General features: G+C 48.8%; 7 protein-coding genes across 7 annotated transcripts; 4 read left to right on the forward strand and 3 right to left on the reverse strand.

Annotated features, from left to right (window-relative positions):
• Positions 1-1110: 1110 nt before the first annotated feature.
• Positions 1111-2528, forward strand: EV420DRAFT_1260467 (cellobiohydrolaseI; the record flags this gene model as incomplete). Its single annotated transcript, XM_060467008.1, has 2 exons — positions 1111-1722; positions 1770-2528. The coding sequence occupies 2 exons, from the start codon at positions 1111-1113 to the stop codon at positions 2526-2528; spliced, it is 1371 nt and encodes a 456-aa protein (XP_060337442.1).
• An 859-nt stretch (positions 2529-3387) lies between these two features.
• On the reverse strand, positions 3388-4345 carry EV420DRAFT_1698851 (uncharacterized protein; the record flags this gene model as incomplete). Its single annotated transcript, XM_060479461.1, has 2 exons — positions 3388-4226; positions 4289-4345. The coding sequence occupies 2 exons, from the start codon at positions 4343-4345 to the stop codon at positions 3564-3566; spliced, it is 720 nt and encodes a 239-aa protein (XP_060337443.1). The 3' UTR covers positions 3388-3563.
• An 875-nt stretch (positions 4346-5220) lies between these two features.
• EV420DRAFT_1743442 (uncharacterized protein) lies at positions 5221-6491 on the reverse strand (the record flags this gene model as incomplete). The annotated part of the gene is made up of 3 exons (XM_060480075.1): positions 6104-6491; positions 5894-6002; positions 5221-5608 (listed from the first exon to the last, which is right to left on the reverse strand). Exons 1-3 carry the CDS (start codon positions 6360-6362, stop codon positions 5221-5223), a joined length of 756 nt encoding a protein of 251 aa, XP_060337444.1. The 5' UTR covers positions 6363-6491.
• A 1497-nt stretch (positions 6492-7988) lies between these two features.
• Positions 7989-9923, reverse strand: EV420DRAFT_1505782 (uncharacterized protein). The gene is made up of 6 exons (XM_060471294.1): positions 9782-9923; positions 9636-9725; positions 8522-9521; positions 8436-8464; positions 8328-8413; positions 7989-8191 (listed from the first exon to the last, which is right to left on the reverse strand). The coding sequence occupies exons 1-6, from the start codon at positions 9855-9857 to the stop codon at positions 8093-8095; spliced, it is 1380 nt and encodes a 459-aa protein (XP_060337445.1). The 5' UTR covers positions 9858-9923; the 3' UTR covers positions 7989-8092.
• Positions 9924-10052: 129 nt separating this feature from the next.
• EV420DRAFT_1505783 (uncharacterized protein) lies at positions 10053-11618 on the forward strand. Its single transcript, XM_060471295.1, has 5 exons — positions 10053-10144; positions 10200-10301; positions 10361-10371; positions 10423-10763; positions 10814-11618. The coding sequence occupies exons 1-5, from the start codon at positions 10084-10086 to the stop codon at positions 11241-11243; spliced, it is 945 nt and encodes a 314-aa protein (XP_060337446.1). The 5' UTR covers positions 10053-10083; the 3' UTR covers positions 11244-11618.
• Positions 11619-12108: 490 nt separating this feature from the next.
• EV420DRAFT_651939 (uncharacterized protein) lies at positions 12109-13100 on the forward strand. Its single transcript, XM_060482933.1, has 4 exons — positions 12109-12133; positions 12183-12338; positions 12389-12617; positions 12667-13100. The coding sequence occupies exons 2-4, from the start codon at positions 12249-12251 to the stop codon at positions 12909-12911; spliced, it is 564 nt and encodes a 187-aa protein (XP_060337447.1). The 5' UTR covers positions 12109-12133; positions 12183-12248; the 3' UTR covers positions 12912-13100.
• A 123-nt stretch (positions 13101-13223) lies between these two features.
• On the forward strand, positions 13224-14466 carry EV420DRAFT_1505787 (uncharacterized protein). Its single transcript, XM_060471296.1, has 6 exons — positions 13224-13346; positions 13402-13500; positions 13559-13569; positions 13625-13932; positions 13988-14346; positions 14398-14466. The coding sequence occupies exons 1-5, from the start codon at positions 13286-13288 to the stop codon at positions 14175-14177; spliced, it is 669 nt and encodes a 222-aa protein (XP_060337448.1). The 5' UTR covers positions 13224-13285; the 3' UTR covers positions 14178-14346; positions 14398-14466.
• Positions 14467-15035: the final 569 nt, after the last annotated feature.

Here is a 15035-nt window from a genome sequence, read left to right on the forward strand (position 1 = left end):
GCGAAAAGCGTAGCGGTCGTGTCCACTAGCTCTAAGGGACACCTGTTCCACTGTTTTCAAAACAAGGGTCGTGTACTCGTCCCATAAGATATCAGTCGCCATCAGTGGAGTAGGACAGTGCCGACGGAAAAACTACGGGACAGAAAAGTTTCACCCACGTGCGGGGTAGGCGGGCCGGCTAGAGCTCACGTGTTATTGTCGGACTCAGTCACCGACCACCAATCACTATGAACTTCAAAGGCATTTGAGAACTATCTGGCTTGGGTCGACTCCACAGGGGCGGAAATTTTGCTCCTTCGTAATCTAATCCATCGGATATCTGGGAACGCGGTGATTTGTGTTCCGTCGATTCGCCATTAACCTCAGGGAAGCCCCGAGTCTTGTTCGAATTGGACCACCAGAAAATCGACCGTGTGGTTATAATACTTTCTTCCCACCCTCGGATTAATATCCCTTTGGTCCTCGGCCTCTTTACTGCCATTATTGTTGGTCGCTTGCTACTAGTAACTACGAGCTAGGTCTGGGAGCGCCTCTAACCACCGAGACGCGGGATATTCGTGGATTGAAGAGATGCTAAGTATAACAAGAAGCTCAGTTTCTTTTAACTCAATTCAGTGTCTAAACTTAGAAGCTGTCCTGACCTCGTCTTCTAACCGATCGCGTCGCGCTTTTAAAGTGGACTGAGGGCTCACGGTCTAAGCGCTAGACGTTCGTTGAAGGTGGCTCTTTTGTCATTCATTTTATGCACCGTCCCTCACCTTTTCAGATAGACATCAGCATATTCGAGCGACAAGTATTCTGCCACACCCTCTACATGATGCTGCGCAGTAGCACGGGTCATTTGCTGTCGGGAGCTTCTCGGCAATCTGAAGTAGTTTGGGTCTTGTGAACTTATTGATGAAAGTTGATATCTGCAAGACCGAAGAGTTTCCGGTAGCGAACGATGTGATCAGTTATTTTCCTGTCTCTGGACAGGTTGGCTGGCTTGAGACGATTCTTGGACCTCTTGGGCTTCGTCATTCACCTCCAGATTTTCTCCGAGGAGTGTGGTATATAAACGATGCCCCTCATGTTAAAATTCTCACCAGTCCTCTCTGCATTCCAAACAAAATGTACAGCGCGGCAGCTATCTTCGCCTTCGCCCTCCTTCGCTCTGTCCGTAGCCAGCAGGTCGGCACCTACACGACGGAAACCCATCCCACTCTCACCGTTCAGCAATGTTCTGCTGGCGGTAGCTGCACAACGCAGACCAAGTCAGTTGTTCTCGATTCTAACTGGCGCTGGCTCCACAGCACCAGTGACTACACCAACTGCTATACTGGTAACGAGTGGGACTCCACCCTCTGTCCCGATGTCGCTACCTGCACTGCCAACTGCGCTTTGGAAGGTGCAGACTATTCCGGCACTTACGGTATCACGACCAGCGGTAACGCGCTCACTATGAAGTTCGTCACTACAACCTCCAATACCAACATTGGTAGCCGTGTTTACTTGCTCGATGACGAGAACACGTACCACATGTTCAACATGAAGAACCAGGAATTCACCTTTGACGTCGACGTGTCCAACCTGCCTTGCGGGTTGAATGGAGCCTTGTATTTCGTGCAGATGGACGCTGATGGTGGCAAATCGAAGTACTCCACCAACGCAGCTGGCGCCGAGTATGGTACGGGCTACTGCGACACTCAGTGCCCCCACGACATCAAGTTCATAAACGGACAGGTATTTGTTTTGTTTTAATTTTGTATAGCAACTTAATATTTCGACAGGCTAACATCCTTGACTGGGCTCCTTCATCCAGCGACGTCAATGCGGGTACCGGTTATTACGGCACTTGCTGTAACGAGATGGATGTCTGGGAAGCCAACTCGCAAGCTTCGGCTTTCACTCCCCACGTCTGCTCAGGCATCACCGGCCAGACTAGGTGCGAGGGCACAGCTTGCGGTGACGGCGACGAGAGGTACGATGGAGTTTGCGACAAGGATGGCTGCGACTTCAACTCGTGGCGCATGGGAGACGAAACCTTCTACGGACCCGGCTTGACCGTCAACACCAACTCCAAGTTCACCGTCGTCACCCAATTCATCACCTCCGACAACACCACTAGCGGCGACCTCGTCGAGATCCGCCGGATCTACGTCCAGAACGGCAATGTCATCCAAAACTCGGCGGCAGACTTTTCCGGCCTCAGCGCGTACAACTCCATTACTGACAACTTTTGTAACGCCCAGAAGACGCTCTTTGGTGACACCAACTCATTCGAGAGCAGGGGCGGACTCGCAACCATGGGCGATGCCTTCGAAGCTGGAATGGCATTGGTTATGAGTATCTGGGATGACCATGCCGTCAACATGTTGTGGCTCGACAGTGACTACCCTACTGATGCCGATCCCTCCCAGCCCGGAATCTCTCGTGGACCCTGTGCCACGACCTCTGGTGTCCCCACTGATGTCGAGTCCCAGTCTCCCAACGCACAGGTTATTTACTCCAACATCAAGTACGGTCCCATCGGCTCTACGTTCTCGTAAATTGTAGGCTTTCGTTATCGCCTCTGCTATTTCTTAGTTAACACTTGACTTCGCAGAATATATCCATTGCGCACGACGCATACTACCCTTCTTTAATTTCTTTAACAAAGTCAGTCTCCATCATCGCCACTGTGTTTCATTGTTCTGACGTTCCGCAGAGTCCCATTCTCTTTCAATACCCTCTTTCTCCACACTCTCTTGGCTGGCTCCTTGTATATTATAACAATGTAACGTAATTCCGTGCTCATGTAGTCTTCTTCTGCTAATGCGGACGTCGCAGACCATCGTTGTTGCTTGGCGTTCATTCATTCCGCATCTAGGGTTCATAAAGGTTGCATATTGTAAGTAGTTATACTTGGATTTGATTGTCGTAACTAACCAGCCCTTAGGTCTGTACATACTCTTGCTCTGACATGATGAAAAAGGTGTTCGTTGGTAGGTTGAAGTTATAGCAATGTTGTATGTACAGATGAATACAAGTGAGGCCTTCCGATCTACTCATGCCATTGCGCCTCCCCATTGAACACACACTCGAAAAGCCAAGAAGATCTCCATTTTTACAAACTGTCGGTCTTACTCAGATGCCGTTACTCCTTCCAGTGTGCATGCAGGCGGATCTCTCTCTTGCAACGCTCGAGAGTGGGACGTCTCGGAAATTCTGCGGACTAGCGAGCGATGAGTAACATCCTCGAAACCGGTTATCTGAGTACATACCTTCTACCGAGCGTGTCAGAAGAGAAGTCGGGTAGAGTTGCTGCTTCTACCAGTGACATCTGTCTCCTGCGAGCTTCGTAGTCTTGTGGAGTGCACGAGTTGGCTTGGCTGTTGTGCGTGAGGTCGGCCTTCTCCATGCTCGGGGAGAGGGGACGACTCTCGGAGATCACTTCGACTTCTTGACCTGCGATCGACATTGGTTCGAGCTGTTCACTATACCATGGTGAGCGGGACTTCTCTCGGTGGGGAGAAGCATCTCGAGTAACGAAAAGTCCTTCTTTTTCATCAATTGATGCAAGTAATCAATGATCGCACGTACGGTTAGAGATAGTAGAACACGCTGCTTTTTGTTGCTTGTAACGTCGCTACCAGCGCTTCGGTTACCCTCAACTTCCCATCGCATCGTAAGGTTCTGTCCTGCGAGAGCTCGCTTTGGTCGCAGGCAATTTGGCAGTCCTTGTGAAGGGCGGATAGCTGTCGCTCCAATTCCTCGACCTTGTTTTGGAAATCCCGTCTCTCCTCGTCAAACGTGGTAATTTGTTGCTCCGCAGTTCCGAGCTTACTCTTTAGTGATATAGATTCAGACTTCGATAGTTCGAGAGCTATCGTTAAGTCTCGGTTGGCTTCTTGTAGACTCTCGTTGGTCGCCCTAAGTTCAGGCATGCAGTTCGTCATCTTGATAATTTTGGTAGTGGCCCGCTTGTGGACCGCTTCCCAAGTTTGGGCACTAGCTACCTGAGCTTTTATTCCGTGTAGAGCTGCCTGAGTTCTGAGCGCTTCGGTCTTTCTTCTTTCGCACTCTGATCGTAGCTCGCCAAGGGCTTTCTCTAGCTGGGCCTTTTCAGGATCGCAGATTTCGGACGAGAAATCAAGGAAAATCGGTCGAATACCGGTTCCCAAGGGCGGAAGGTTTTGATTCCAGGTAGAAAATGTAAGCCACACGAAGACAGGAGAACCGTAATTTATCACATACGGTGGAGAAATCTATTTGAGGGGTCCTCTCCATCCATATGGGTGTAGAGAGAGCCACTCAACCATAAACTTACTGCCAATGAATATTGTCCTACAGCTAGGGCACGAGGCCTTTGTAGTTCCATCGCCATTACTGACGCCTGTTGCCGCGACGTGCCCCAGCAGACGTGCTGAACAGAAAACATGACCTGAAAGGACAACCTTTGAGTATTTTAAGACACCCTGGAATTGTACAGTAGCTTACCGCATGGAGTACTCAGAGGGTCCGAAAGAATAGAAACGCATACATTACACGACATACTACTTGCGGCGGTCGTAGGTGGAATGCAGGAATACCAGCCTGCTAGAAACTAGAAAGAAAAGAAAGAAAGATGAAGGGATGAGTGAAGTAGCTATCCTGTCCCTGCAACGATGGGATAAGGTACGAGCCATTCCTTTGTGATGAACATGGAGGAACGTCGAAAAGGTGCACTCTGACGAAACGGGCGTGGCGGGCCGCTTTTGCGGAAAGGTCACGCTTGCATCGAACGACGGCAGGCAGGCAGGCAGAGAATGACTTCATACCGTCACCCACTGGCAGTCTTTTTCAAGGCACTACACGAACGAGCCGCCAGCGAGTTTCATATACTAAAGGCGCGACTATTCGGTCTGACCTCAGTGGCGGTGATAGTCCGATAATTCGCCGTGACGTCAATGCCGGTTTATCACTTAGTCATACTGTATTACTTCGTGGTGAACGCCTCTTTCGCTTTTCCGCTCGACGCTGAACATGATTCACATTGCCAACGTTTCGGTAAGTACTTGAGATTTGTACATTCGTGATGAAATTAACATTTGCTTTAGCTGTTGTATCTCTGATCACTAGGGAGGCACTCACCACTTCTCTGTACGCTTCACAGCCATTTCTTGTTCCTCGATCTCGACCTCGCCTCAACAACCACAGATACAGCCTGAGATGACAGCTGCTTCGCTCGCACAGATCGTTGCCGGGACTGGTGCTATTGATTCAATCAGTATCCCGCCTGGTGTCCAACAAGGGATGCCCTGTGGACGCCGGAAGCGTTAGCTTTGATGTAGCAGTGAATGGGGTATGTTGGCTGGGCTTTTTGGGAGGATTGGCCATCTGAGGCCATAACAAAAATTGGGTACGTGGCCTCTCACTCAGTCCAGTCTGCCGACCGACGTGAATCACATATATTGCCATCTCTAGCCTTCTCCGTTGCACACTGCGGTTCCACCTGTTACTTGGGTATGGTTCACCATTGCCAAGGCTATTCAACTTCCCACCCTCGCTATCATGAATGTATTCGTTGTCGTATCCTTGAACGTCGTCGCCTTCGTCGCCCAGGCTTGAGGTGCTGTTCTCAAGATCAGTAGCCTTGTACCGTGTATCACTAGACCATTATTCAATTAATTTGAATTTTCAAGCGTACCGCCGTAACATCCGTTAACTGTGAGCCTGTCAGGAGAGCAGGGGACCTCATCCCCGTTCCTTTTCTTTTGATTTATGCTCCGGAGTCTTCTTCAGCTTGTCGCGATCATCGTAAATATTCTCAGTTGGTCGGTTCAAGTTCAGTATCGCTATTCTATTGTACCATTCAATGCACTTTGTGCCGCCCACGCAGGGCAGCCCACCCCATCGTCAGGATTCGGATCTGCCACGCCCTGCAATGGCCCACCGCTTCATCACTTGTGGTAGGCATGTCCGACTTATCCGGTGACTCAGTGCCCTGGCCCTGGTCTTGCGTTTGCGAGGCGTTCGGAAGAGGTACCTCCGAGGATGAGTTGCTATGACAAGGATGGATTCAGTGTCAGTACACATCAATGACAGATAGTACCGGTCGCCACTTCACACAGCTGTTTCTCCTTGATCGTTCCTGCGTGCTAACTGCTCCTGTTGACTAGTTGATCAACACTGGTGTTGTTGGTTTTCAGAAGCAGCAGTTCTTCTTGGAGGGCGTTGGACTCGATCTTGTACGTCTCCACTTCCTTCGTCAATTCGTCCTTGCATTTCTCAAGATTGTTGGCAACGTTTTGGCAGTTTGTCAGCGCAGCTTTGAGTTCAATCGCGTTACGTTCGGATGCTGTCTTCAGCTCGTCGAACTCTCCATGCAACTGTCCAAGACGCTGCTCCAGGGTCTTCACCATAGCTTGCGATATATCCAGCTCCGCCTTGGCTTTTTCGCTCTGGTTGATAAGACTTCTCTTGTCCCCTTCGAGTTGTACAATCTGGGCATCTGTGACAGTCTTGAAGGAACTGAACTTAGCTTTCAGCGACTGTAAGTTCGCTGAAATGCTAGTCTTCTCCTCCTCCAGCAGCGAAACGCGGGGCTCTGAGATCGACAATCTCTTTGTCAGGTCGTCTTTCTTCCGTAGTCGTAGACATGAGCTCAGTTTGACAGCCCTGGAGTTCATATGTCAGCTCTTCGTTCGTAGCTTGCAGCTGCGAAATCGCTGTCATGGAGTCGACCATCTGCTTAGAGAGGTCCAGAAATTCTTTGCGCAGAGTGGCGACGGTGTTCTCGTCGCAACTGGCGTGGTCTGGGGGAGAGAAGGAGGAAGCCCTTTCAAGGGTCTGCTGAGCTGCCACTGTTGGCGTTCGAAATATCCTACGAATGCTTTTTGTGACAAGCCATTCTGCAGGTACCTATATAACGAGCTCAGCATCAGTATATTTTAGAGGTGAGTCAAGCCGCTCACTTCATCATCTGTAAGGTCTGTGTGTTGTTCAATTTCTATCAATCGCGGCACGGTCTTTCAAAGAAAAAAAGCTTACCGAACAGAATGGATGCCTGACAGACACAACAGAAACATATGCAGGGTACGCGCCCGTTAGAAGTTAGGCTTCGTAGACACCCGCTGCAGTACAAGTGGCCTAAAGTATCAAAGAGAGTCAACCAATGCCATCGTCCATAACTAAGAGTTCCACCCACCACATGGCGTACAGACGACAGACGGGGTCTTGAGGCTCGGAGTGACACTTGGAGCACTGAGTAGTCATGTTTTGAAGTGAGTAAGAGGGGAAGACTTCGATAAAGGAGGAGTGGCTACGAAATTCGAGCAAGTTTGAATGAAAGATGGCGACGACGCGATTAGCCTCATTTATAGTGAATGAATGAATGCATCTTGTTTAAAGTACCTGGGACCCGTCAAGGCTCACATGTACAATCTATGACTATGTGGCATGGTAGGGTGGCTGTGGTACGGTGTTTTTGTATCTAGGGGAACTTTCGTCTTTCTTGCGACGCTGGCATGAGTATCTGCAGTGCTGAGTACGGGTATTCTAGTTCTACGAGGGGAGGTATGCGTCCAATCGTTGATTCGTCTGTTCCACTGGCAGGGGAGAATCGGTCGTGCCTGTGGATGACCTAGACTCGAGCCGGTCCCCTACCTTCGGTTGATGACAGTCGATCAATCATCCGCCTGCTCGAGTTGATCGATTGTTGGCATCAACTTCAACTGGTGGGGAGACTGGCTCGGGCCTATGGATGACCGGATTAGCTCAGGGTTTGGGAAGGGGGGACGCGCGGTTTTGACGATCGGGGATCGTAGGTGCCAGGTGTCCATGGGGACTTCGTTATGCGGTCGAGGTCTCCTAAGAATTCAAGAGGCCATATCATCATCTTCCTTGGTGCTTCAGTGACCTATGAAAATTCTTTGAATAATTATCCTTGAGTCTACATAGAACTACAGCTGTTTTGCAGGTGACAATACATGCACGTGATCTCTGTATGTTACCTAGTTGAAACCCCCCTCAGGACCCCTGGTAAAATACTGTAAAAACCATTTGGTAAATAACCTTACCCTTTTTGCCCTAATTCCATGTAGCCGCCCCGCGACGGTCACGTGAGACTGACGCCTGTGTCTTAGTACTGCCCCTATTCGCGCTCAGCAGTTGCCTCCGCGGAACCATCCTTTGTATAACGCGATCTTAGTCGAGCTTTCTGATACTCATGAACTTGGCAGCAGTCGAAATCCTGGTATGGATTTTTATCTTTTGGTGACATGGCTCTTTCATTTGTCTAATCTGGAGAATTGACGTAAACCAAAATATGGCACGAGTATCATACCGGCACTTTCACGTAATGAAATGACCGTTTTTATCAATATGACGGAGTCCTCGTCATTCTCTGACGCACTGAGGGAAGGAATTGCATGTTCGAGCGCCTCGCCAGCAATGAAGGTCCGCTCCTGCAGTACTTCCCTCCGTAGAGCTTGAACCCAATGGAGGCTGGTCAAATGACTGGTCCCTAGGAAGATGATTGCATTGAGCATCAAACTAATAAATGATAAATGTGATCACTCACTCCTCGTAATCAAACACTGCGCCTTCAACCTCCTGCTCCTCATACTCTAGCAGTCTTTCCTGCAGTTGCAAGTTCTCTTGTGCGAGACGTACGGACTCGGCCTGTAGCGCCTCAAAATGTGGGTTTGGGCTACGAAGATCTGAGACCGTTTGGAGAAGCAACTCGTTGTTCATTGTCACGAGAAGTATTCTCTTCTCGGTAGATTCGAGATCCGAGGCCAGCCTGGCGTTAACAGCCTCTAGCTCGGTGGTCCCCTCGCAATACCCTTCGATCTCGGCCCTCATCCGACCGGATTCAACCTTTGCAGCAAGCATGCTAGCCTCCATCTCTCCAAAGTGCATTCTAAGAGTCTCCACGGTAGTTTCGTATTCCTCTAGTTTCGCCTTCGCCTCTTCACTTTCTCGTTTAAATCGCATTATGTCGGCCTCCAAACCTTGGTTTACTGCATAAGTTGCTTGAACGTGCCTTTCTAGCAACGACGTCATTGACTGGAACGTTTGCAATGCCGCCTTGGTCTTCTGATGTTCAGCTAAGATATTCTTCTTATCGTTGTCCATCCGTTCCTTGAGATGTCGGATTTCGGCTGCAGAGTCCGACCTGTGCTTGTCAATGGTTTTTCGGAGAGCCTGAGTGAGCTGTTTGAGATTATCCACATCTCCCTTCGATTGTGCCAACTTGGCCTCTGCTTTATGAACCTTCCTAGTGAGGAAAGTCTTTTCGAGATCTAGAAGAGATATATCGATGTCTTGTTTGACTTTAATTTCAGAAAATTTGAGTTTGAGGCCATCCATCTCTCGTTGATGGGTAGTAATGAGATCTGTTTTTTCTCGTGTGAGACGATCCTCTCTGGCGTGAGCGGCGTCCAGCTGTCGTTTCAAATGTTCCACTTCCGCTGCGAGTTCTAAAGGAGATCGTGATGGCGGAATAAAATCTTCACTCGTGTGCGGGACGCGTCTTGCGCCATCAGATGATTGCTGAAGTATAATCTGAGAAGATGACGCTCAGCTGGGTATCAGAAGAGAGATGTCTTCTCACTTTTGGAAATCCTGCTATAAGGAGCGGTACACGATTAATTAACGACAATGCTTCCAAAGTCAAAAACCGTTCTACGCACCCAGTAGAAATTCAGAGCTGTTAGCGCAGTCACCGCAAGAGGATTGCTCCAGAGAACCATCGAGATAAACCACAGAGTCCTTGCTACTTCCTTTCAAACAAGTAAATGAGCTCGAAAGCTATACTCTTTCACTTAATGCCGCTGACCGTCGGACCTCAGTGGCTCGTATTGAATGCGGCTTTCCAAAGCTTCCGAATCGTCTTTGAAGCACTGAGAAGCCATAATTTGCTTGTGTTGAGTACAGGGTACCAGCTGGTAGTCGTGAAGAGGGACAGAGTAAAACAAAGCTGAAAGAATGTGGTGAAAGAGAAGAGGGGAAGTTCGGAAGAAATTATTGACGCGTCGCGTCAGTCACGTGTCGTCACGCCCGCGTTTGTATCCGAAAATCCTTGTTTGTTTTCTCTCTTCTTGCTCCTTCTTATATCCTCCTCCTCTTCCCGCTACCACCATGTCAGGCCAATGCACGATTTGCCTCTGCGACTATAAGGAGCCGGTCTCCATACCCTGTGGTCAGTTGCAAGTTGTAAGCGCGAATTCTGAATTTTATTGAAATTTTATCCTCAGGCCACGTCTACTGTATGCAATGCCTATCTGACTACATTTCGACCAGTAGCAGAGATGGATTCACAGCGAAGTGCCCTACATGCAGAACGAAGTTTACTATTGGTAAGCCATCTAGTCATGCTTGTTTCAGTGCATCTCTGACATTAAAGTTGCTGTTTTAGTTGTGCCGGAGGTAGACCTGTTTTCGCCTCGTCGCTTCTCGTCTAACAGTTTGTCCTTGTAGCTGCATTCCCTCTCCAAGCTGTTCCATCGTTACGTGACTCCAAGTATACGACGCGTCTTCGTTGAACCCAATCCCTCCGAGACATACGAAGAACTCAAGCACCGACTCGAAGTAGCGGAAGCGCGCAACGCCACCCTCGAACGAGACAATCGGGACCTTATGGATTCATGCGAAAGGTACATGGCTGAATCTGCGGCTCATGCCAGGGGAGAGCGGAGTGCAACAATCGAGTTGCAAAGGGTGAAGAGGCAGCTGGAGACGGAGAGGAAGATGGCAAAGGAAGAGGCTGCGCGTATGCGTGAGCTGCTGGAAGAATCGCGTAAAGAGGCGAATTTGGCAAGGTACGGTGTTGCTTGCCTCCTTTTATCTTCTGTTAAAGAGTATCAAACAGGACATTGTCATCAACTCCCTCTCCCGCGACCATTGGTATCAAGCGCGTGCGATTCGAGAATGGCAGCTCTGATGGAACTGAGGATGATTCCCCAGTTCGAGACCGACTCACGCGTTCGCTCCCAAGTCGTAGCATCAAGCGTATCCGGCGAGAGCGTAACAACATCTTAGATGCCCATCCCGCTGGAGAATCTTCACCATCCCAGCCTGCCCCTCCGGTTTCCCTCCCCGCTATCATCGATTCGAGGCAACCGAAGATGGCGCAAGTACCCTTAACAGTCCCAAGCCCTGCATCGGCACAGGTCAGGAAAGGGCGAACGAAATTCCTCAGAATTCCAATCGGCACAACACCACGTCTATCTCAAAATACCTCGAGTAACCGCCGAGATAGCCATGGCGCCTGGGCTTTTCTTGAATCCGATTCCGACTAACTTCATCATCTATTTTCATCATCTCATCGGTGCTTCACATAGACCTCGAATTTACTCAATTGCCAGTACCAGGTGCTGCAGATACTACTGCTCCTCGTATAACCATGTCATTCATTACTACTGCTCATAACATTGCTTACAAACTACTGCATCTACTTAGGAACAAATTGCCGCGACTCTCATGGAACACTCACGTTGGCTTTCTTGACCTCAACTAGCTACGTCGATATTTATTTGAATACTGCATTCTGATCTACACTCTTTTTTGTATCTACATCTCAACATATGTATGGCTATCAAAACACTCAATGGATGCTCAGAGCCTGATAACTCGATTCGTCAGTGGGAAGGTTCCGGGCGGAATTCAACGATGACTCGTACGGCATGCTTGTTTCTTGATATTTCAACGGCGTTCCTTTCCGTTTGGCTTGAGGGCTTAATACCATCTGCAGATTGTCATTATTGGGCGACAAGAGTCACAGATCATCGTTCTAGAATGTCCCCTGCATCTATTGCGAGGTGGGGTTTAAACATACCATTGATGCCTCTGACTGAGAAAATTCATTCCCAGCCTCGTATCGTCCTCCGCAGATACGGTCCGGATCTCTGTATTGCACAACGACGCCAAGTGGAAAGATTGCGGCTGTGAGCTTGCTGTGCTACTGGCGTCACGAGCTCATCGCGGTTTCAGTTTCAGTTTTTTGAAACCTCAAGAAAGAAGCCCCTATTCGCGCTCTGCAATTGCCTCCGCGGAACCATTCTTCCGTACACATGGACCCACAACGCGACTCATGCAGCGGATTGAATGTGCTTTCTGATACTAGCAGCCGGAGAGCGCGAATGAGTGCCTTAAAGGCCCACTGTGTGGATAAGAAATATTCTTCGAACTCGTACGTGAGTTGTCTCACTATACGGGTTACTGCTCCTATACTCGTCTAGGAAGGAGGCCCCTCTTGGCGTATAAATACCCCCAATATTCGTTCATTTTCCCCACTGAACACAAACATGATTACCAACACCCAATTCATCCAAACCACTAGTTCCCATTTCGCCGTTGCGCTTGCGATGGCACAGGCCGTATTCGGTCTTATCAAGGTGTGTATCTTCAATTGCTCTCGTCACACGCGTACTGATTGCTTTCATAGAGCATTATTGCTATGCTATTGTTTTGGGCGTGTCCTTCGATGACACCTTCCTTGCCCGAATACCCCCGCATGGCTGTTACGACTAAGGTAGAGCGTAACACATCTCGATACTCAATGATGGTGGCCCCGTCTTCATCGGTATCCTTCTCGTCATCCAGCTCTACTTTGGTCGAAACGTCGTCAGTATGTGACAACGCCATTGCGAAACCCAAGAAGTCAGGCCCCAAGAGTAAGCTTTCCTTTTCTTGCTGTAGACCGTTTCGCTCACGAGTATACAGAGCGCTTGCCTCCTATGTCCGTGCACATGAAGAAGGACATCAGGCGTCTCGCTCAAACTGCCAAGGCCGAGATGAGGCCTTTCGCACGACGGATGTCTTCGTCATTCCAAATCGCCTTCTCTCCCGTCGCCTCTCCATTCACCCCTTCATCGGATTCGTACTTCCCTCGGAAGGCATCCGTCCAATTGAAACGCGTTGGGACCATCGTCGAAGAGGCAGTGATAACGTCCCTTGGTTGCGTCTAGGAAGACGAAGAAGGCGTCTATTTCCATAACGAAGACAAAGACTACGAAGAAGATTGCGAAAGTGAGCAAGAAAGCCAAAAGGGTTTTTCTCGAAAGCATTCAAGAAGTCTTCAGATCTTGACTATCACCGTTTTGTACAATACATTTTTTTTTACCGAAGGCTCTATTATTATATATATTTTCAACCACATGTGTCCTCAAGAAATGCGTGAAGCAGTGAAATTTCTTCCAAGTACGGTTTTCCACACAGTAGTGAACTTGAAGACATACCGGCCAGGATGACGGAAATTCCCGGCAACTCTTTCCTTTTCACCACCACTACCGACAGCCCTTCTGCGAAACCTTTTCTTCTTGCTCTATCCCGCCTTTGCCAGATGGCCCACTCTTGCGCGATATGTTTGTCTCCATATGACAGCCTCGTTTCTACGCCCTGCGGTACTTGGTTGGCGTTTCAGGTTGAATTGCGATGGTTGACACGGCGTTCCCGTAGGGCACATTTTCTGCCAGGCATGCATATCGGAGTATATCCTCGTACGTTCTAATGGCTTTAGCTCGTCCTGTCCTACTTGCAGAGAAAATTTTCCGATAGGTCAGTCCTTCGGTTTATCTGTGATCCTAGGCTTCATTACAGCATCCGTTTCTCATAGCAACTCCCGAGGTCAGTTGTCTCGCACCTAAGTTGAAAGTGTGTTTATCTGCTCACTGTTCCGTAGCTTGAACACCTACCTCGCTCTTTTCACCGATTCATATTCCCTGGTATACGCCGCGTCTTTCTCGACACCTCCCCAGATCCAGAGATCGACAACCTGAAGCAGGAATTGAAGACCGCGAAAGATCGTATCATACTAGAACAACAACATCTCGAAGAACAGTCAAAAGTCTACTCGCTCGCTCTCTCGCAGCTCAGTGACCAATTGGAAGCAGAGAAGAAACAAGGCGAAGAATTTCGGGTCGCCTTCGCTGAAATGACGTACCACAAAGACAAGTATATAAAGCTCAGGAAAGCGTTCGATGACATACTGTACGTTTTTACTTCTCCCATAATCCATTTGACCTGCAGTCTAAATGTGTTTTAGGTCGCACGTTACTTCCGGTGTCAAACGCCGTAGATCTGATAGCACCGGTAATCTGGACGATAATCGCCACTCTGACCGACGCTCCTTACGCTCGCGGATGACCAAGAACCTGGCACAAACAGAAGAATATCAGAGGTCGACTGTAACTGCTTCTACTGCTTCAAGACGTCGCCAATCAATCAGAACATAAACGAAACGATCAGCCTGTAGTGGTCTAGCCAGAAGACTTGTCGCTCCTTAGAAGATCGTCCCCTCCGACTGCATACCGTCCATTTCCGCGGCATACAAACACCTGTCAAAGACATAATTTAGAGCTACGCCTTTTTTCTTGTTGAATCTTCTTAGATTCTACCATTATAGTGAGTGGGCTATGAAATACCATTAATGTTATCGCTGATTTCGTTTAATAGTACTATCATGTTGTTCGTGTTGTATAATGTAATTGTCATGCAATTTAGGGATCTACTTTTAGACGTGGGGCGCGTGTCCTTGCGCTGCGCCTTTAAGCTCCTGCTTCGTCTATGGTCTACTGTACGGGCTTCAATGTGTATCTAGCCAGGACCTCCGACTTGGACTACAGGCATATCGGCATATCCTATCAAGTGTATCTTACCCTTGAGAGAGGTAGACTTTCCTTAAGACGTGCTTACAGAATCTCATCTCGCTCAAATATACAAAAGATAAATACACATAGGCTCGTGGCCTTCTCAGAGTAGTTGCAAACGATCCGTACAGTTGTATCGCTCGTCTGTTGAAAGCACTTGAAATCACTTTACTTAATTATTTTAGTTCAGTTCTCCCATCTTGGCCGACCAACAAGACGGGCGAAGCTGCCACTGGCTTGAAGCATCAGAACCTATTTCAGCTATGCCGGCGATCTCTATAGCCTATTGCCATCGACATCGACACGAGGGAGCAGAGCTGTTTTGTCGGTGTTTGCTTCTGGTGAATCAGTTAATTTCGCGCTACGTCTTTGTTGACGAAACTGAGGATTCTTTAGGGGGATTGCCCCGACTACAAGGGCAAAGTTCATCTACGATGAGACTAT

This window comes from Desarmillaria tabescens, assembly GCF_030435595.1.
Source record: "Desarmillaria tabescens strain CCBAS 213 chromosome Unknown EV420scaffold_3, whole genome shotgun sequence".
NCBI classification, from domain to species: domain Eukaryota; kingdom Fungi; phylum Basidiomycota; class Agaricomycetes; order Agaricales; family Physalacriaceae; genus Desarmillaria; species Desarmillaria tabescens.